The sequence below is a fragment of the Cetorhinus maximus genome, chromosome 2 (genome assembly GCF_964194155.1).
Source record: "Cetorhinus maximus chromosome 2, sCetMax3.hap1.1, whole genome shotgun sequence".
NCBI classification, from domain to species: domain Eukaryota; kingdom Metazoa; phylum Chordata; class Chondrichthyes; order Lamniformes; family Cetorhinidae; genus Cetorhinus; species Cetorhinus maximus.
The window spans coordinates 92471837-92495127 of NC_135880.1; the positions used below are offsets into that span (position 1 = coordinate 92471837).

At 40.4% G+C, this 23291-nt stretch overlaps 1 protein-coding gene across 1 annotated transcript in view; it reads right to left on the reverse strand.

Moving 5' to 3' along the window:
* Positions 1-526: 526 nt before the first annotated feature.
* Positions 527-23291, reverse strand: part of aldh7a1 (aldehyde dehydrogenase 7 family, member A1) — a 61954-nt gene continuing 39189 nt past the window's right edge. The window contains exons 9-18 of the mRNA XM_078566966.1: positions 22261-22358; positions 22070-22111; positions 14317-14411; positions 14049-14133; positions 12440-12546; positions 11466-11582; positions 11011-11108; positions 8711-8784; positions 5352-5427; positions 527-866 (exon numbers count right to left, since the gene is read on the reverse strand). Coding sequence (XP_078423092.1) covers positions 812-866; positions 5352-5427; positions 8711-8784; positions 11011-11108; positions 11466-11582; positions 12440-12546; positions 14049-14133; positions 14317-14411; positions 22070-22111; positions 22261-22358 — 847 coding nt within the window. The 3' untranslated portion in view covers positions 527-811. The remainder of the gene's footprint in view (positions 867-5351; positions 5428-8710; positions 8785-11010; positions 11109-11465; positions 11583-12439; positions 12547-14048; positions 14134-14316; positions 14412-22069; positions 22112-22260; positions 22359-23291) is intronic.

A 23291-nucleotide genomic window follows, 5' to 3' on the forward strand; every position in this document is an offset into this window, starting at 1 on the left:
TTTTCATCTTAAATAAAATTTGTAGTTGGGGAGAGGGGCTCAAATGAGATTTTCTAGAATTACATTGCAGATTCTGCACTAGAAAGTATTAAATAATAAATTGGAAGGGTGTATAATTTTTCCTTGCTTGAAACTGCTGCTTCACATTAAGCTACTTGGCCTTTTTGATGTAAACATTTCTGCTTATTTTAGTTTTAACGACAAATAGACGTATGCAATTTTATGCTTTGTTCTAGATTATAAATATACTGCTCTCTTAATTTCCTTGGTCTCAGAGAGCCATTCTGGATCAGAAATAGAGTGGAAATCCTGACAGCCATACAAAACTTTGCCAAGTTAGGAGACAAAAAGGAAAGTAGTTATAGTCCTCTGGTATATACAAAGAAAGTGTAGATTAAACCTTGGGTACTTTTTGTCATCATCTGTAAAAATTACATTAACAATTTTTGCCATCAAGCTCTCAGGTGGGAAGGGTTACACCTTTATAACAAAAAATTTTAAATTGTTAAAAAAACAAAACAAGACCTCCAATAAACTTAAGGTTTTATTTCCATCTTAGGCGCTATTGTCAGGAAAGTAAATTTAATGCTAGAAACATGGGTTTCCATGTCAGCAAAAAAGACTCAAGGTGGTTCAGAGAATTTCACACATCTGAAGGGTGAGAAAATACAAAAGCCCAAATCTGATAAATCATAGGTAAAATCGTTCCACTTCATTCACATGACTTTTCCCCTCTTCTGTAAAATAATCTACTTTTCTTTTATTATCTCTGCGAAAATCTTGACCGCTGCAGGAAAGTCGGCAGTTCTCATTATTCAAATTTGATTCCTTGAGCCAGAGGAAGCTCCTTGCTGTAGTTGATGGTGCTAGGGGGAGACAAACAAAGGGTTACTTGTAGTCAATGAAGCAACAATCACCTGGGGCCATGAACCCCATAGAAAAATCACAAAGATCCTCAAACCTAAATTCATATGGGGCATTATGATTTAACTATATGACCATGGTAATTAGCATTAGCTGTAATCCATGAAGGACCACTGGCATCTCTCCCCATTAGAGAAAGACAATTGGTTATATAGTTTGAAGGGCACCACTCTGCACGCCTGGGGCAAGGCAAGGAGGCAGGTCTCCACAAACTACCACAGCCAGTACAGAGACTGAACCCACACTATTGGTGCCATTCTGCATCACACTCCAGCCATCTAGTCAACTGAACTAACTGATCCCCACATATGACAATAGGCAGTAGAAATATATTGATCAGCTTGGAATTAGGGTTTGACAGCTTATCAAAATGAAGACAATAGATGAAACCTTAATGTGTACTGGAGCTGAAATTTTCACACTAAAACCTTCCCAAAGTCAACACTAGAAAAAAAACAGTAACTGATGGAGTAGTAACTTGGAAGAACTGTGTTAATTTTGGCACAAGGCATAATAGGTTAGTGGCATAATTGAAATTTGTAGCATCCCCTGACAATGAGGTCCTTGATAATTTGATTTATTGGGACAATAGAGCTACACTAATACATGATACAGCTGCAAGGGTTATTGGAGAATCGCTTCAAAAATGGGAGGCATGGTAATACTTAAGTCAATAAAAATCACAAAGTGCTGGGAAGGTTGGCACGTTAATGAGCATCTTAAGTGATTTTACATGATGAAAAAACTCCTTCCAATTTGAAATTCTACAAGCTTAAACTGAAAAATATGGAGGCTTTGTAGCTTAAAAATAATTGAGATAGTAATCTTACAAAATTCCAAAGGAAGGTTATGACAGGGTTCTGTTCACTAACATCACGCTTTTAACTGTCACATATACTATCCTGAAACCAGTTTCTTTTGAAACCTGGCCAACTATCTTTTAAAAATGTTTCCTACAATTCAGTAAAGATGACATCTCGTATCAAAATTCTAAGCCTAGACATGCCATCCAGAAGTTTCCCAACTGTTTTGCTGACACCTACAGGCCAAGTTTGTATCTGCATGTTCAATGCAACAGCTTGCATTGATATGGTAAAAGCAAAAAACAGCGGATGCTGGAAATCCAAAACAAAAACAAAAATAAAAATACCTGGAACAACTCAGCAGGTCTGACAGCAGCTGCGGAGAGGAATACAGTAAGTGTTTCGAGTCTGGACTCGAAACGTTAACTATTCCTCTCCGCAGATGCCGTCTGACCTACTGAGTTTTTGCATTGATATGGTGTCTTTAATCACTCAAAGCACTTCACTTATGCTCGAGACAAAAATGGACACCAAGCCAATGAAGGAGTTATCAAGAGGAGACCCAAAGCTTGATCAAAACTTGAGGTTTTAAGGAAGTTATTAAAGGAGGAGAGGGAAGTGGCGAAGTGAAGGGGTTTAGGGATGCAATTCCTAGTTGGAGCCTAGTTGGCTGATGGTATGGCCACCAATGGTGGTTAAAAAAAAAGGTTGCAGAGAAGACTGAGGAGTAGAGAGTCCTGGTGGAGAATTTAGTGTAAGGTAGGAGGTGGTTACAGAAACAGGAAGGTGCAAAAGGTCATTAAGCAATTCAAACATGAGGATGAGGATTTTAAATTGGCTCATGCTCCCCAATGCAGTTCAGCAAGGACAGAGCGCAGCAGTGACTTGGGCCTGGATTTTCCAGCCCCATCATGCCGGGACCCGCTGCGAGAGATTCGGCAGCACAGCCAGAAGTCAACTGACATTCAGCAGGTCCGGACGATCCTGGTGGCGGGCAGGGCTGGAAAATCCTGTCGTTGGTGTGGCATAGGATACAGGCAGCTGAGTTTTAGATGAGTTGAATTTTAGAGGGTATGAAGGTTGGATGGCAGCAAGGGCAGCATTGGAAATAGCTAAGTTTAGAGGTTATAAGGCAGGGAAGGAGGTTTCAGTAGAAGATGAGCAGGGGTGGCCATTGTTTCAAAGTGCAAGTAGGTAGTCTCTGTGATGGAAAATATATGGGGTCAAGCAGAACAAGGCTGAGATCAGTCTAGTTAAACCTGAAACAGTGGCCAGGAAAGATGAGAATGGTTTGGAATTGGGTAGCATGAGATGGCCTCAGTCTCTAATAATTAACTGGAGACACTTGTGGCTCAGTTTTACTACAGTTGCAGCAATGCTCAAGGCGAGTCTCTTTTTAAAGGTAGTCACATGAGTTTATCACTGGGGGTTCTGTACAACTTGTCTCAATATGCTTGTATGGTTCCAACGTCTGAGAGACTCAGGCATTCATTTCCTGAGATAGCCTATCTATATTTTTAGAGCTTTTTTTCTCTTGCAGGAAGATGGAAGACAGCATGGCTTTGAGATGGGGGTGGGGTGACCCTGTGAGTGGACAGGAGAAGGAAATGCGGACAGACCGTCAGGCCAGGGAGCTCTGGCAGGAAGGAAAGCAGAGGTAGCAGGTGCAAAGTGAAATGGTGAGTAAGATGTAGGAGAAATATTGAGTGATTGGCGTCTGGAAGTTCTGGGCTCAGGCACTTGTGTCAGTGTGTGTGTGTCTCTCTCTCTTCCTCCCAAACTGTCTGTCTCTCATTCTCCACTTCAACTTTGCAGCCTGCACCAAGCTGGGAAGTATTCAGGGTGGGCAGACTGAGGAGCTCATGGGATGGGTGGGATGTGGCCAAACACCTAGAGGCATGGACCAGATGAGCTGACAAACAGCTCCCAGCCCAGTGCAATTACACTCAGATCTGGTCCCCATACTATAAATAGGACAAAGAAGCATTGCAGAGAGTACAAGAAAAGATTTACAGCGATAGTGCAGAAATAAATTATTATAACTATCGGAAAAGATTGAGCAAGTTGGGGATTTTTTTTCTTCAGAAAAGACTTAGAGGTAACCTGAAAGAGGTCCAAAATTCTGAATGGGCTGGATAGGGTAGATGTGGACAGAATGTTTCCACTTGTGGGAGAATCCAAAACTATGGGCTATGAATAAAAGATAGTTTCCAATAAATCTAATAGCGAAATAAGGAGACATTTCTGTACTCAGAGAAGTTAGAATGTGAAATTTGCCACCAGAGGTGTGGTTGAGACAAATTACTTAGATGCTTTCAAAAGGGTTCAGGCAAGAATAGAAAGATATGCTGAAAGGCTAAGGTGTAGTAGATGAAATGGGAGGAGACTTTAGTACAGCACAGACTGACTGGGTTGAATGGTATGTTTCTGTGCTGTCCAAGTCTATCTATAGACAGAGGTAAACCTAACAAACCAAGGCAAGGCTATGCTGACCTAAGGACTCAAGGTGGGTAAAGCAGCAACACAGCAAGTCTTCGGTGGTGGTGGTGGGGTATGTGGGCCTCCTTTTATTTAAAGAAAAAATACTCATGAAGCTATTAGCATATCAGAAGCACAGGGAGAGGCCCTGAAGAAAGCCCAAGTCAAGGCAAAATGGCCAAAATATTTCCTCAAGAATTATGAAATTTTATGGCAAGTGAAAATATTTTTTGAAAATTATTTATGGGCATGACATGTTGGATATAAATTTAATTCATTGTGTGTGTAGCCAACAAGATGAAGATCGAAAATGGTGCCAAAGTATCAATTTTTGAACGGTTTCATTAGTTTGCCTTGCTTTGTCGGTTTTTGGAGTGGTTGTTTAAGATCAAATGATTTTCTATCTCCTTAGTAGTTTCAATTTTTCATTGGGAGCATATCCAGTCTCTTTTCTCATTGCTATATTGGTATATTGTCAACCTGTTCAGAATGATTTGTTGCCACTCTACAAATTATGAAACTTGAGTCAAGTGCTACAAATATTTTGTATTATCTCACAAAATACAGTCAATAAAAATATATCTCTGCCTCCATGTACCTATCTCTATACATATGTTTTGAACATTTGGCACACCGAGCACATCGCATGCAAACTTAGTAACATTTTTATTTTAAAGCATGACTAAGAAAAGGGTGAAAGGAAACAAAGAAACATTCACACAAAAAGAAAATGCCAAAAGCCAGCCTGATCTAGAATTGAACTGAGGATATGCCCAAGAACTATTAGCCTTCTCAACAACACACAAAAATATATCTATATAACTTTTGGTTTACTGCAACTTATTATGTCAATACAGATTTTCAGCAGCAGAATAATGGGCTTTACATGGCATAATGGGCCTGTTCTGATAAAACACTGCATTATTCAGCCTGTGACAGGTGCCACAGGACATCTGCTAGGTTTTTCTGAAGTTCCTGATGGAGAGAATATGGTTCAGATTTCTAGTTTCAACAATGGTTACCAATTTTCAATTATGCCTAAAATCTGAGATTTAAAGTTGTTAAGCATTTAAAAAAAATTATATCCATCCTATTATCAGATGATATTCATTCCAAGTAATGTAGGCCAGCGACCCATTTACGTACCAGGTAGACCTCCTCATATAGTGTTTCCAAGCATCACTGCCAGATTCTCTGCCTCCTCCAGTATGCTTTTCTCCACCTAAAAACATTACAGAAACATTCTTTCAAATTCCTTAACTTATTAAATGAAAAAAGATCTAGCTTCAGAGGCAGCAATGTTTTGTATCAGTAGTTATTGCAGGGGTCAACTTCAGCATGATTGCATGACACAGGTTGCGAGCCTTAACTGTAACCCACAAAAAAGGTGGGTTGTTTTACTGGAGGCAAGACGAGGGGCAGGCAACCTATTTGTCCTCGGGGGGGGGGGGGGTTGCGTGGAGGGCAGAAATCAGTTATCGAAAATATCTATCCGAATAACCAGCAACTCTACCTGCCCCTAGGCCGCAGCCTTCTTTGGAGTTTTCGCTACCCAACAGAGTCAAAACCAGTGAGTCAATCAGGCTGGTTTCTGGGCAGGGAACCTGTTCAAAAAGACAACATTGACATGGAGATAAAACTTCATGGCATTAGTGACCATAACACCTCTCTCTGGCTCCAAAGCCTAGCCCAGTAAACATCAGGGCCAAGGATTCCAAAGGAGCATCCTTAAAAAGGCTACAGTGCTACTCCCAACAGATTGGAGGGTGGCAAATGTAACCCCAATATTTAAGAAAGGAGGGAGCGGAACAAAACAGGGAATTACAGGCCGGTTAGCCTAACATCAGTGATAGGAAAATGCTGGAGTCTATTATACAGGATGTGATAACAAGACGTTTAGAAAATATCAGTAGGATTAGACAAAGTCAACATGGATCTATGAAAGGGAAATCATGTTTCATAAACCTACTGGAGTTTTTTTTTGAGGACATAACTAGCATAATAGACAAGGGAGAACCAGTGGATATGGTGTATTTGAATTTTCAGAAAGCTTTTGATAAAAGTCCCACATAAGAGATTAGTGTGCAAAATTAAAGCACATGGGATCGGGGGTAATATATTGGCATGGATTGGGAATTGGCTAGCAGACAGGAAACAGGGTCTTTTTTGGAAAGGCAGGCAGTGACGCCGTGATCAGTGTTCGGGCCCCAGCTATTTACAATATATATATATATATATCAACAATTTGGATGAGGGAACCAAATGTAATATTTCCAAGTTTGCTGATGACATAAAACTATGTGAGTGCTGAGGAGGATAGTAAGAGGCTTCAAGGCAATTTAGACAAGTTAAGTGAGTGGGCAAATACCTGGCAGATGCAGTATAACGTGGATAAGTGTGAAGTTATCCACTTTGGTAGGAAAAATAGAATGGAAGAGTATTATTTAAATGGTGATAGATTATGAAATGTTGATGTACAAAAGTGATCTGGGTGTCCTTGTACACCAATCACTGAAAGCAAGCATGCAGGTGCAGCAAGCAGTTAAGAAGGCAAATGGTATGCCGGCCTTCACTGCGCAAGAACTTGAGTACAGGAGCAAGGATGTCTTACTGCAGCTATACAGGGCCTTGGTGAGACCACACTGGAGTAGTGTGCGCAGTTTTGGTCTCCTTACCTAAGAAAGGATATACCTGCCATAGAGGGAGTGCAGCGAAGATTCACCAGGCTGATTCCTGGGATGGCAGGATTGTCGTATGAGGAGATTGGGCCGACTAGGCCTGTATTCACTGGAGTTTAGAAGAATGAGAGGGGATCTCATTGAAACATAAAATTCTGACAGGGCTGAACAGACTGGGTACAGGGATGATGTTTCCTCAGCTGGGGGGGGGTCTAGAACAAGGGGTCACAGTCTCAGGATACGGGGCAGGCCATTTGGGACTGAGATGAGGAGAAACTTCTTCACTTAGAGGGTGGTGAACCTGTGGAATTCACTACCACAGAAGGCTGCAGAGGCCAAGTCACTGAATATATTTAAGGAGGAAATAGATAGATTTCCAGACTCCAAAGGCATCAAGGGTATGGGAGAGAGCGGGAGTATGGCGTTGAGATAGAGGATCAGCCATGATCATATTGAATGGCAGACCAGACTCGAAGGGACAAATGACCTATTTCTGCTCCTATTTTCTATGTTTCTATCAAATCACCATCATTGCTGCGAGATTTGCAGGCAGTGCTGGTGAAAACCAAGGTTTATGCCGGGAAAAACAAACAGGAGTTTAAAAGCAGTTTTGGAAGTCATCTCCCTAAAAGGTTGTAATTGTCACAGCCCTTAAACTTGAATAGTAATACTTAATGCACTTTGACCAAGTGTCTTCATTGTATCAGGAAAAATTTCCTTTCAATTCCTTCATGTTAGGATTTAGTGGAAACCTGCATGGACATGGACAAAGTATTAAGCAGGTTCAGGAACTTTTTTTTAAAAATATTTGTTCAGGGGATGTTGGTGTCACTGGCTGGGCCAGCATTTATTGCCCATCCCTAACTGCCCTTGAGAAGATGGTGGTGAGCTGCCTTCTTGAACCGCTGCAGTCCTGACCCAACAATAGTGAAGGAACGGCGATATAGTTCCAAGACAGAATGGTGCTTGATATGAATTCAGCAAGTTAAATTCTACCTGTGAAACAGTTAACTGTTTAAGTAACGTTTAGTGCATTCAATGAGCAAAATAGTCAGTCTCCAGAAACCCAGTGCAGAGCAAGAGGTATCACTACTCTTGCATGACTTGATTTTCCAGAGTGGCTGTGCATGTGTGGAGTGAAGAGTAACAATAGCACTGGACTAATCTGAGGGAGAGTGAATGAGGAAAAAAGTAGCAAGGGATCCTCTCAAAAGCTTTGAATTACATTTGTAATTATGAAAAATAGTGTAAAAATTATAATGATAAACATTCCCCAAAACAGCTTCCCTTTCCCTTGAGGTTGGGCCTCATGAATCAAGACAACCTAAATTTATTTTATTTGGATACACGGCAGTAAAAATCTCATCAAGTGAAGGAAGTGTTTGTTGATATTTTCAGTCAGGAAAGAGCAAGGAAGACCAAAAATATCTCAAATGTGTCAAGTGACATGATAAACTAATGATTGGTGTGGAGAGTGGAAATATTGTGATTCACAAGGTATCACAATTGTGTGGGACAGACTGAATGGACCAGGATTCCCTGGAAATCATTGTTCATATGTTCATATATCGCCTATCAATAACTCAACTGTAACATTTGTACAAGTTTTTTTGTGGTTGCACTTATTCCAATGACTTATCATTCAAGTGGAACTAATATATACTTGACGTGCAGGTTACTAATTACACAACACATTTTCCATCATATTGTGTTTAAAAAATATTTTAGTTACATAAAGTATAATTTCAAAATCACTATTATTTAAGACCCCATGGCATCAAGTATAATTGAAAGAATAAAAATATGTAAAATACACAAAATCATTACCAAAAGCTCCTCCAATTTCAGCTCCGCTGGTTGGAATGTTAACATTTACAATTCCGCAATCTGAACCTTTAGGTCTGAGCAGAAATAAAAGTTGGTAATTTAATAGGAAGTGATACATGAGAAACAAATGATAAACTGAAGATTACACTGGAATGTTTTTCTTCTAAATACATTATTTCGCATACTGCACGATTCAAACCACTTCCAGCGTTGTTTTACTGCATTTTGCATGATGTTATACCAAATATAATTTCAATATTGCTGAAAAGAGAGAAATGTTACAAAGCTTTTAGTTTTGCACTCATAAGGACAAGCACAAGAATGCCAAATTTCAAATGATCATAACAACTTATACTGACTGGTTGGCAAGTCGACTCTGATTGGCCAAAGCGTTGCCACAGAGAAAACAGTAGGAAACTATAGGCTCCATATGCTTTCAGATAATTCAAAAAATGCACAAGGCTTAAATATATTCCTTTTATTTGCAGAGAATAAGTCTCTGTGTACAAATGTATGCTGCTTCTAGCAAGCATAAATGAGCCATGTTACAAGCTCAACTGATTATCTTAAATTGGTTGTTAGTGTAGCTATTAACACACTCAGGATTGTTTAGCAAATGCTGCCTAATCGTGGAATCACATCTAACGGTAGATGTTTTGTTTTGGGTTTTGCAAGTGCGTGCTGGTTGAGTGTGGCCTGCACTCTGCCTATTATGAACAACCAGAGGAACATAAACAAAAACAGAACTACCTGGAAAAACTCAGCAGGTCTGGCAGCATCGGTGGAGAAGAAAACAGTTGACGTTTCGAGTCCTCATGACCCTTCGGCAGTTCTGCCGAAGGGTCATGAGGACTCGAAACGTCAACTGTTTTCTTCTCCACTGATGCTGCCAGACCTGCTGAGTTTTTCCAGGTAGTTCTGTTTTTGTTTTGGATTTCCAGCATCCGCAGTAGCTTTTAGCTTTTTGTTTTTACCAGAGGAACATGTTTGCTTTAATCAGCCAATTGTTGGGACACATGGCCTACGTGCCTGGTATCACACCAATGCTGAAATTCATAAACAACTTCACTCAATTGTGTGGTGACAGCAGCATCCTATTAGTGGAAAATACCACTCACGTCACCACTGCACAGTAGCAGCATGAAAGGCTTGCTTAACCTGTTGTTCAAATTTTTTTTAGATACTTTGCCTTTCCAGGATAACTGGAGGTAGACAAGGCACTTTTACAGGTTCAAAGTGGCAGCCTTTGGCCTATTTGCAAGTTTGCATTATACACAGTGAACAATGATCTGATCAGGATAGCCATTGTCCTGCAATGCTGCTACAATGCCTGGTATGTAGGCCATACATCCCAATTGGCTGATTGAATAAAACATGTTCCTCTGGCTGTTCGTTACAGGCAGAGTATAGACTGTACTCAACCAGCCCACACTTGCAAAACCCAAAACGTCTACTGTTAAAAGTGATTCAGCCTTTGGGCAGCACTTACTGAACAATCCCAAGTGCGCTAATAGCTACACAAACAATCAATTTAAGATAATCAGTCAAATTCATAACATGGCTCATTTATACTTGCTAGAAGTGACATACATTCATTCACTGGGATGTGTTCTTTGCAAACAAAAGGAATATGTTCAATCCTTGCACATTTTTTGAATTACCTGGGAGCATGAGGAGCCTATAGTTCCCTTTGCTTTCTCCATGGCAATGCTTCAGCCACAGTCAACTTGCCAACCAATCGGCAATCCTTTTCTCTAGTATAAATTGTTGCGATCATTTGAAATTTGCCATTCTTGTATTTGTCCTGATGAGTGCAAGATGAAAAGCTTCTGCAACGTCTCCCTTTTTAGCAATCTTCAAGTTCTGTACTATCAAGCAACTAAATATAATTTCAGAGAAAATGCAACAGTAAACAATTTGAAATCTGAAAAATTGCTAATTCACAGCTGGTCATTTAGCATCTGTTAAGAAAAATTAATGTGTCCAATGAAAGGGCAACTGAGAAACAAATTCAGATGCCAACCAGCCTGTTGCATAGTTCCATCATTTTATGTTTCTGTTTCACAATTTAATAGTCACCGCTCCAAAAAAGAAAAATGATATATTGTGGTCAAAACCAAATTATAGTCAAAACCTTTACATGGGGAGAAAGAGAATAAATGAAAGCATTACTATTGGCTGGAGGTGTGAGAACCAATGCTTCTTATTCTATGCTTACAAACAGCTGTATCAGTACAGTACTTGACACTTGCACACATTATTGAAAACTATTTTCTCAGTAAATGCATAAAAGAGGTTACCCCATCCAACGGAACATTCTGCCTACATCCTTGGTGAAGATGCTACTAGAGAGACCCTGTTTGACCTCATTGTTCCATGCAAATGCTTCTTCTTCAGACTGTAAAGATAATTCAATGTTAGGAGACGTAAAGCAGTGAAGAAGAGTTAATAACACAGAAAACAGAATGTTTGTGCCAAACATTGTATACTACACATTAGTCCTCAATGGATTGCAAGGCTTTTGCATGAGCCACTGCCACCATAATTAAAATGCTCCACAAGTTCCTGTGCAGTAATAAAAACACTAACAAAAAGCAACTATGATACATTTCCTCAATTGCAAACAACCAGCATTTTATTTCAATACAGAGCCATTCAAGATTAAATGGAGATAGTGCAAAAGGTTCACAGGTCTGGTGTTCTGTCATGCTGCATTTTAAACTGTATTAAATTTTTAATTATAAACTTGCTTTACCTTAAATTTAAGCACATATAGAATGGGTGCAAATGTCTCAGTATGAACAATGCTTGCATTGTGGGGAAGTCCAGTTACAATAGTTGGTTCCACATAGTTCCCTGGACGATCAATTACCTATCACAAGACAACAGCAGTCAACGTTAATGAATCTGTTATTTTCCTTTTCCCCCAATAACTATGCTTACATAAAAAAAGATGATTCCAATTTAAATTCAAGCTTAGATATTCTTGACTTGCATTTCCTGCAGGAGTTTGTCAGTTCAGGCAGAATCAATTGGATAATAGTTAAATATCCAGAGCTAAGTCCCTACCAGCAGTGGTCTAGTTTCCCACCTTAGTGAAGCACTACTTACAAAATCTGGTGATTCTGTCATGTTGGACTGGGCTGCACCACCCTTGTAACTAAGAGATGGCCCATTTACTGAGTGCTGAATGATAAGGGCACCCTCAAACCAAAGTGACTGAAAAGCTGCTCTGACACACCTCTGTGCTGTCAGCTTCTTATTTGATATCAGTTGTACCTTCCTCAGCAGAACATGAGGAAGTCCTGAAGCCATTGCTCTCCCCATCCACCCCACAAATTCTTCATCCATTACACAACTGCTTATTTCCACTTCTGCAATATTGCCCATTTTCACCTCTGCCTTAGCTCCTTGACCATTGAAATCCTGTACCCACATCCAGACACATTATCCAATACTTTTCTTCCTCAGTACACACTCCATAAACCACTTGTCCAAATTGCAGTTGTTCATATTTTGTCAGACAATAAGCTCTACTCATCCATTAATTCCATTCTCACAGATGAATGCATTGATTCCCAATACAGTAAATTTTAAATCATCATCGTCTTCAAAGCCCTTCATTGCCTCACTCCACCCTATCTCTGCAACATCCTACAGAGCTAAATCCTTCTGACTCACAGTTCCCTTATTTCTCATTTCATCCGTTGTTTGTGGCAGAGGTCTTACCTTTCCACCACAAGCCACAGTACCGCCTTGCTGTTTGGCCTGTTCCACAGCATTCTTGTACATATCCACTGCCTGCTTAGTATGGAGGGGGCCGTATAAAGTATTAGCTGAAATAAAAACCATAATATTTACTGTGCTAGTACAGAGTCATCTAAAAACTGGAATATGGCATTTAAACAATTGTTTTAAATATTAAAAGCTGACTCGTAAATCAGCAGCAATCAATCTACAAGTCCACTGCAGATGAGAGGTCATTTTTGTAGTTGGATTCAAATTCACAATCAGCTTTTATGCCTAGTGCTGTAACACTTCAATACCTGTGCAGGGGGACAACTGCAAAAAACATTTTGATAACAATTTGTACATTTTAAATTTCTAAGGAAAAGCATAAGGCCAAGGAAAACAATACCAGGAGATCACCCATAGTATTGCTCATGATCCCTTTTTAGACACTGCCCTTCTCCCCTGATGTATTTGTATCCCCTTGATTTATGATGGTGGATTGCACACGGTTTGCAAGTTTACCTGGGTGGTTTGTACCTGTGGTTCTGCTAGCTGATGTTTGTCGTGCCACTATTCTCACCTCCTAGTTTGCACATCCTAGCTGTCAGTAGTCTCTCACTGCAGCCATGTGTACCTGCCTACCTCTGGGACCAGTTTCTGTGATGTTGCTGTCAACCAGTTCCCTCTAGCACCACAAGACATGGCAAAGGTGTTGGGGGTGGCTAGAGGGTATGCGTGGCAACAAAAGTAAAGCATCCAAAGTCCCCAGCTTCTATCGCTACCGCATCCAACTGGGTGAAAAGAAGTGGTAAAGAGAACAGGCAGCAACGTGAGGCTGGAGGAGGTGGCCAAGAGAATTGTGTGTCTAGCCTAGACTATGAAGAGGAAGAGAGAACAAAGAGGAGAACCAGAGAGGGAGAGGTAAGGCTAGTGAGGTGGTGGAAACTGGAGTTGGGCGATTCACGTGACCTCTGGTGGGAGGACTAAATATCACAGGGGTAGCTATTAAAAAAGTAAATGGAAGCACGTATTGCCATCACATTTTAGTTGTCATCTAATCTTAACTAAAGCATTACCTCATCTTCACAACCAGGAACAGGCACAATAAAATAAATCTGAAGAATTTAAAAATATTATTCATGAATCGTGGCTTTGATCACACATGTTTAAATGATATGTCATGCATTTTAATTGTTTATTGTACAAGGTGACAAGCTAAACCCTTCTTCCAGCCTCATTTGAGCTTTGTGTTAATTTTTTTAATGGAGGCATTAATGCCGCTACTGTTGGTCCTGCTTGCTTCAGCTCTAGCCCTGGTTTAAGTTTCTTGGAACAGTAGGCCCTATGCTTTCCATTTTAAGTTTTAAATTGTCAGTTAGGCTGCTATTGGGCCTGCCTGCTTCAGCTACAGTCCAGTTCTGAATTTCTCAATGGCCCCACTGGCACTGAACTTTTAATCAATCTATCTCAAGTCTACCTGCTCAATTACCTTTCTGAACAGCTTAAAAGAGAGAGATTTCATAGCGTCATATTAAATAGGTCACATCATTTGTTGTGATTTTCAATCTAATCTAATTGTTCTATACAAAAAAGATATAAAACTTACAGTCTAATGGATCTCCAATTCGAACCTGTTTGTAAGCTTTCACAAGTTTTTCCACCATGTTATCATGAATGCTTTCATGTAAAAACTAAAAGACCACAAGAGAGAAGGTACAATTTGTGAAACTTGAAAGAATTTGATATTTTAAAAGCTCTGCACAGTTAAAAGGGTATTTTTGTTTAAACAAGTAAGCCTGCTTTAAAAATTGCTGGTAGTTTTGTCTAGCAAATATTTATTTGGAAAAAGATTGCAGACGAGGGTACTAACTCACCAGACGCCTAGTTGTTGTGCACCTCTGCCCTGCAGTCCCCACAGCAGCAAACAGAACTGATGGAATTACCATGTTTAAATCAGCATCATCGAACACTGCCAGGAATAAGATAGTATCAGTTAAATTACATGAAGAGATTTAGTCAGAGAACAAACTTGTTGCAAGATCTGCTTACAATCTGCAGATTTTTGATATACATCAACAAGGTTTTCCATCTGATGTTTACTCTCCAGCTAGTACTACTGTCAGCCTTTCCAGAAACCTAATTAAACGTTTTAAATTGCATAATTGCATAACACGGTCCTGTTCTTATAGGAAATGACAATTTGATGACATGGCAATTTATTAACTGCACAATGCCATTTCATTTCAGCACCTCCAAGGAATTACACAGAGGTTATATGGTAATTTTGAATTTAACTTTTTCATGTACTTATTTATGTTTTAAAGATTGACATCATATTTGGTTTCCTACAGATACATTGAGTTATCATATAACAATCATTAGTCAATTATATACACATTCCCTGGATTATCAGTGTTCCTCAAATAGTCAATACTATTCTTGATTTTCAGTTTTTCTTCCAGTAATGAAGTGAAATGCTTTCCAAAAAGAAATTAGCCTATTGTATTTAATTTAATAATACAGGTTATATAAAAATGTTACACAAGATGATGGGTAAGTTAGATATCACTGATTCCACAATTGATAAAAACACTACAACCTATAAGTGTTATTTTATTCCACTTGTAAGTGCTTTGTACTGTGTCCAACAGCTCTATGTTGTGTATTCCATTCATATTGTGCAAAAAATAAAAAATTGAAAGCACCACTATGGACATTATGGCAACAGGCCTTGCCAGTGATGCCCACATCCAATGAGAGAATAAAAAAAAGCATAATAAATTGCTTGGGTTACTCTTCAACAGATGTAGTGGAAAGCCAACAACATTTTAAAAATCAAATACCTGATTTGTCTTGTGACTGAATTGGGGATTCAACTCTAGTCACCACAAAATAAACAAAAACATAAGTCAAGCCCAGTAATGTCAGGTCTGCAGTTTTGCAGTACTTGATTTTTACCAGATGATGGCGCCTGTACTCTTTGAAATGCCATTCGTGTATGGAATTTGAATCTCTTACTCGAGCATCATTCATTTCAAGAAAGCAAGTGGCCCTGAAATTCCACACAGAATTCTGCTGGTCTCCCATCATAACTTCAGCAGGGATTGGTGGATCCTCCAAGGAATTGGTGTATCCCAGCTACATCAGGTCTCAGACTTATCAGCAAGTTTCCACATTGCTTTGCAAGAGGAAATCTTCAGCCATGGCTGAAGTCAAGTGTGTCCCTGGGAGCATGGGAGGAAGAAAAAAGTGCAAGAGTAAGAAAATGCAATAAGGTCTAAATTAGGTTTATAATGCATGTATGTGAACGGACGAAGCATGGTAAATAAGGCTGGTGAGCTGCAGTCACAGGTAACTTCTTAGAATACAATTTTGTGACAATAAGAGAGACCTGGCTCAGAGAAGGTACAGACTGGTTACAAGGTGTTCAGGAAAAATAGGGAAGAAGAGAAAGGAGTGATGGTAGTATTGATGAAGGGTAATATTACACAGCTGGAGAGAGGGACTGTCCTAGAGGGGTCAAGGACAGAATCTATTTGGTTAGATTTAAGAAACAATAGACATAAGACAAATGTCATACTACTTGGCGTATTCTATAGGCTACTGACTAATGGGAGAGACATACAAGAGCAGATTTTCAGGAAAATTGCGAAGAGATGCAAAAACTGTCGATGAGTGTTAATGGGTGAACTTTAATTATCCTAATATATACTATTATTATCCCAGTATAAAGGATTGAAAGGGGAAAAGTTTCTAAATTTGTTCTGGAGAATTTCCTTGATCAGTAGGTATACAGCCCAATGAGGAAGGAGGCATTGCTGGATATGGTGGTGGGAAATGAAGTGGGTCAAGTGGATCAACTATCAGTAGGGAACAGTGAATATTGTATCACAAAGTTTAGATTAGCTATGGAAAAGGACAAGAAACTATTCAGGGTAAAAATCACCTAATTTGAGAGGGCCAATTTCAGTGGGGTGAGAACGAATTTGTTCCAGGGAAATTGAAATCAAAGATTGGCAAGCAAAACTGTAATGGAACAATGGGCTGCCTTTAAGAAGAGATGGTTCAGGTACAGTTGAGGTTTCACTCCCACTTGGGGGAAAAGTAGGGCAACCAAAGCCAGAGCTCCCTGGATGGCGGAAAAGGGATAGAGAATATGATGAAGCAGGAAAACAGCACATTTGACAGATGTCAGGTTGATTAATACAAGTGAGAACCAGGCCAGGTGTAGAAAATTCAAAGGGGAAATGAAAAAGGAAATAAGAGAAATAAAGAGAAGAGACTGGCAGCTAACATAAAAGGGAATCCAAAGTCTTCCAAAGACATAAAAATAGTAAAAGGGCAGTAAAAGGAGGGTGGGGACAATTAGCAATCAAAATGTAGATCTATGCATGGAGACAGAGGGCATGGTTGAGTTACTAAATGACTATTTTGCATCTGTCTTGACCAAGGAAGATGATGCTGCCAAAATCACAGTGAAAGTGGGGGTGGTTGAGAAACTACATGGCTAACAATTGGTAAATGAAGTATTAGAAAGGTTGTCTTTACTTAAAAGCTGATAAATAACCAGGACCAGATGGGATACATCCAAGGATACGAGGGGAAGAAAGGATGAAATTGTGGGGACGCTGGCCATAATCTTCCAACCTTCCTTTTTTATGGGGGCGGTGCCAGAGGAGTGGTGAATTGCAAACCTTGCACCCTTGTTCAAAAATGGTGTCATGATAAATCCGACATATACAGGCCAGTTAGTATAAAATTGACTGACACTTGGACAAGTGTAGATTAAGTAAGGAAAGCTGTCACAAATTTTTTTAAATGCAAATCATGTTTAATTGAGTTTTCTGATGAGGCAAGAGAAAGTGCTAACAAGAATAATGCAGATGGTGGTGTACATGGATATACTAAAGGCATTTGATAAAGTGCTACATAATAGGCTTGCCACCAAAGTTGAAGCACAAGGAATAAAAAGGCCAGTGACAGCAAGAATACAAACTTGGATGAGTGGCAGGAAACAGCAGTGGTGAATATTTGTTTTTTGGATTAGGAAGAAGTTATACAGTGGGGTTCCCCAGGTGTCGGTATTACTTTTCTTGACCTATATTAATGATCTACACTTGGGTGGGCAAATTTCAAAACTTGCAGGTGATATTGTATGTTTTGGAAAATGCATCTTTAAATTTAAGGTAACGTGAAGGAGGTCATGTGACCTGTTCTGAAGTCTGTCCGACAGTAGGCCTGGGTAGTTTGATTGTTAGAGATCAAAGGAAGGCTTAGTATGTTTTATTGGGAAGAAGGTACAAGGTATTTTTGCTTGGAGACAATGGCAGCAGTAATAGTGGAGATTGAGAGTCTCCAATGTCCCAGAAAAATGCTGAGAATGTCCAGTTGTAAATAGCTGAGCTTTAAACTATCCAATAAGTTCTAAGATGAAAGAGAGTTAGGCTCTCAAGGATAGCCTTTCTGCCTAGATACAAGGCCCATGTGATTCACATTGCCATGGGGAAAAGGCAGAGGAAGCTACTGTAAATATCAGGTTACAGGCTTTCCTAGAATATCACTGCATAATACAGGCGTTTTTGAGTTTGCCTGGATCTGGGAGAGAGGGAGCAGCTAGAGGCTAAAAAAGACTCAATGATTCACCACACAGGAATGCATGTGGAAGCTCACGCTTGGATTGAAAGGACCAGATATGTGGAGAGTTAGAGAGAGAGAGACTGGAAGAGTCAATCAACATGGGCTATGGGGAAAGTCTCCAGGAAAAGAAAACCTCATTGTGAGATTACAAATTACTTGGTTGAGAAAACAAAATAACTGGAATAAACCCCCAGGAGCTAAGAATCACTTTGGATTGATATTGGGAAAATTGAATGGCTATGTAAAGGACAATGTAAAGTATACCTGTGAAGTGTTTTTTTTCTGGTTGGCTAAGTATAAGAAGATGGGTATTCTGCTTTATGATTTAAAAGTATAAATTGCCTACAAAGATGGTGTTTATTTAATAGCATTTTTGTCATTCATTAAGTAAATGTCTTAAAACTTGAAATCTTGACATGTCATTCTTTCAGTTATTAATTGGAAGCTTGAATTCCTTTTTAAACATTATAGGTCTCTATGGAGATCATAAAAATACAAAACTTGGAAGTATTATGAATTGTGGGGAGGAAATTGACAGGCTGGAATGGGCAGCCATGTGGCAGTGAAATTTACTGCAGAGACTGTGAAATTATAGAACAAGGAAAGGCAATATAAAATAAAGGATGCAACAATAAAGAGGGTGCAGGAACAAAGAGTCTTGGAGGGGGTGAGTGGTATTTGTACACAAATTGTTTAAGGTGACAGGGCAGGCCAAGAAATTAGTTAAAAAGGCACATAAGATCCTGGACTTCATAAACAGAGGCATACAGTATAAAACAAGGAAGTATGATGAACCTTCATAAAACACTGGTTTGGCTGCAGTTGGAGTATGATGTCCAATTCGAGGGCACTGCAGATAGGATGGATGTGAAGGCTTTAGAGAGGGTGCAAAAATGATTTACAAGAATGGTCCCAGGGATGAGGGACTGTATAGATAGTGTGACAAGCCTTATACTTTGCAGAGGGATTGTATTTGTGAGATACCCCGTTCAATCTAAAGTGAGACTGAAGAGTGAGATTTCTGGAAAGAAGGGAAATTGGAATTCCTGGCTATGAGGTCACCAGACTTCGGAGAGATTGCTACAGGAATGAAAACTAAAAAAGGAAAAACTTTTTTATGCAGCAAGTGGTTAGGATCTGGAATGCACTGCCCAGCAGTGTGGTGGGGGCAGATTCAAATATGACTTTTAAAGGGCAATTGGATATCACCTGAAGTAACAGAGTTTGCAGGACTGTGGGGTAGGTACAAGGGATTGGGACTAGCTGTGTTCTTATGCAGAGAGCAGGCACAGACACAATGGGCCAAATAGCCTCCTCCTGTACTGTAACTATTTTAAGATTCTGCCAGGCCTCATACAAATGAAGGTCACTCTCACTAAAGCTTCAAACACTGGCAGGAGTCAGTACTGGCAGGCCCACGGAATTTCAAGCTCATAATGTTTACATAACCAGAATTGCTTGAACCAGCAAATGATTAGCCACAGTAAGAGCATCAGTCAGTAAATTATTCTTCACCAGTGACTTGTATATTTCAGCTCTTCTATTTACGCTTCCACTAACCTTTATGTGCGGTGAATGTTATCTATTCTAAAAATGCTGACGCTGAACATTAAACTAAGCCCAAGATATTATTTGGAGGTTGATGTGTACCATTTTACAAAGAACAAAAGCCAAACATTTGTTTAATTGTTCTGTTCAAAGGAACATCAAGAGTAAAGAGGTGATTTAAACTGTGAAACTCCCAACTCCCATGGACGTTAACTCAATTCATCTACTAATAGACATCTGGAGTAACTTCTACATAATTTAATGACACATGAGCACTGATTCTCTAGATTGATTTGAAAGAACGATGTCCAGTAGAAGAAATTGAGGAGACCAAACACAGACTGGATGACCACTTTGCAGAACACCTTCGCTCAGTCCGCAAGCAGGACCCCGAATTTCCCGCCGCTTGCCATTTCAATTCATCACTTAGCTCTCATGCTCACATTTCTGTCCTCGGCCTGCTACAATATTCCAGTGAAGACCAACCCAAGCTGGAGGAAAAGCACTCCAGAGCCTCCTGAACTCAACATGGAGTTCAACGACTTCAGACCATGAACTCTGTCCTCCATTTTGATATTTAAAATATTGTTTCTCCAGCTCCCCCTCTTCCCATATGGGTCAGTCTCTAACCTGTTCCCATGTTTTGCTTTCAGAGAGCGCTGACCCTTGTTCTGCTATTAACACATGCTGCTAACTGACTTTCATGCCACTATTAACACCTGCCTTAGTCTTTAACACAATCGTTACCAATTTCTTTGAATTGTGTCTATGACATCTTTGTCAAATCTCTCCTGAGCTCCCATCTATCCCTGACCTATTCTGCTCCACCCCTCTCTTCAGCTTTGAAGGCTCATACAGACTTGAAACATTAACTGTTTCTCTCTCCTCAGATGCTGCCAGGCCTGCTGAGTTTTTCCAGCATTTTGTTTTTATTCTAGTAGAAAAAAGTCTGTTCTACTTTTTAAGGAATGGTTCACCTTCGATTCCATCCCTTTCAATGCAAGTTGGAAGGATTTACATTTAAGTCACAAGTTATTTGAAGGCCTAATGATGGTCAGCCAAATATTGAAGGGCAGAGCTGAAATATTCTCGATTGTTTTCTTATAGCATGCTACCACATATTACAGAGAGAATTAGATAAAATCATTTACTGGAGTTAATCCTCAACAGTGAACCCAAGATGGTATTGGATCTCTAATGGGGAATATTTAGGGCAGAATTTAATGCCCTTCCCAGCGGCAAATTTTGAGGCCAAAGGGTAATTAATCAGGTGGGAGGGTATGGGTTCCCACCCTCCTTCCTACTTTCACCGACTTAAGTCTGGGGTAGAAAGGTTCACAGACGGACTTTCTGTTAGGATACTAATTGAGGCCCTCAAGTGGGCATTAGGCCTCATCCTGCTGCCGTTGGAATTCAACCATCAGCTGGTGGGGGAGTTGCCACGTGAGAAACTGAGTGCTGGGGGGGCGGTGGGCGCGGGACTTGGGGGCTTCCATTCAAAGGCACAGTGCCTGATCAAGGGACCTTGCATCAGGAAGGGGAGTTCCCTGAAAGCCATCGCCCACCTCCCCAGCCCTTGCTTCCAACCGCCCCCCCATCTATCCCACGCTTCTGCGGCCCCCAACCCACCCTCACTCGCCTTTGGCCTCAGGTCCCTCTTTTATCCTGGGCCTCTGGTGACTGCATTGCTGGCAGTTGCCACTGCTTTGAGTGGTGCAAGGGGGAGGGGTGGGATTTCTGTCCCCAGGATCCTTAATCCCAGGGGAGGAACGATGGTAGCCACATAAGTGCCTGCAGGTAAGACCCATGTCACAAATATTCAATTCCACCCTATAAGAACATACGTTCAAATTAACAAATTAGGGGCAGGAGCAGGCCATTTGGCCTCTCAAGCTGCTCCACCATTCAGTAAGATCATGGCTGATTGAATTGTGGCCTCAATGCCACTATCCTGCCTACCCCCATTACCCCTTGATTCTCTTGTTCTTGTCACAGGCTTGCAATGAAGCCCTGCATATGAATTATGTAATTGATACTGTAGCAATATCTATAAAAGAGAATGATATTTTAGAAATGCAGCCAATACATTTGGTTGCAACAAGACTAGAGGGCTTAATATTCAAGATTTGACTGTGCTATTACTTATACCCGTTCGGGATTAAAATAATGTGCCAAGGGTTTTGCAACTCCTTGATGCATAAGCGTGTAATTTCATGAGATGTCACTATTGTGTTTCAAACTCCAGTCCCCAGCCTGTATGGTTGTCAGTGTATTTTTGTTTGAGTTCCTAATTTTATTTCAAGTGAGGAAGAAAAGACTACTAAATGGCTATCCTAGACCTGTGTGTGTTTTGTTTCTTTTCCTTAGACAGAACATGTCCCTCCAATCTGAAAACATGGCTTTGTGTGCAAAGGCTACATTTGATCAAAACACACACATTACCAATGATAGCATTGTTGCCGCCAAGCTCCAGAAGCTGTCGCCCTAGAGGTGGAGAAAGAGAAAAAAAATCATTCTAATCCAATTTCACAAAACTGTTAAGTCATGAACAGCTAACCAATTTCTTATTAACTTCACTAGTTTTGTTCGGAAAATATACAAGTTTAACTGCTGCATCTATCACAACCACTTACCAAATCGCTCTTGAACCACTAACGATACATGTTTTCCCACATTTGTGCTACCAGTAAAAGACAGGAGGTTTATTCGCTCATCTTTGCTCATTGCCGCACTGAAATCAAATCAAAAACAGCTTTAGAATGTCAATTATCTTCTAGGAGTACTCAAGTATAAATTCAGGGAAGTTTGTCCAGCTGGCTCCAAACAACTTCAATCAATTATTGAAGAAAGCCAGCTTTTCTTCAAAGTCACAGCAACTGAAATACCCACAGCTGGAGAACTGGCAGAATCTCTGCATCGCCTCCATTGTTGGGGGTGGGGCGGTGGATCCATCAGGAACTTGACTAGCCGGGGTCGGGCCTTCCCCAGGATTTAGGATCCTGGGGGCAAAAATCCTGCCCAAGAGCTGCCGGCTGGTGACCAACTGCTCTCCAATGCCCGTCAGCGGCGCTGGGAGCAATGGCTGTTGCCGGTAATGAACCCACCAGAGGGCTAGGATCAATGAGCAACCCAGATCACAGGTGAGGGCGGGACAAACCACCTGGCATTGAGCTAGGTACCGGAAACAACAATGGCACTCAAACATCCTCCATACTAACATCTGGTACTGTATGCCAAAACTAGGAAAGCAATCGCAAAGATTAGTCATGCAACAGCCTCACATAGTCATACTCACAGGATCATATCTTTCAGCCAACCTCCCAGACTCCTCCATCACTATCCCCATCCTTATAGCAGGTTAGGCCCACTAGCAGTGGCGGTAGAGTGCTATACAGCTGGGAGGCTGTGACCCTTTGAGTCCTCAACATTGACTCTAGAACCTACGAAATCTCATAGCACCAGGTCAAAAATGGGCAAATAAACCTGCTGAATAGCACCTAATGCCTTTCCTCAGCTGATAAGAACATAAGACAGTGACAACATGGATACAGAGTTTGCTGAGTGATAGTTAATAGAGTAGCTTTGGATGGTTGTTTCTTGAACTGAAGTATACAATGGAGCTCACCAGGGGTCAATACTAGGGCCACAGTTGTTCTCGATTTAT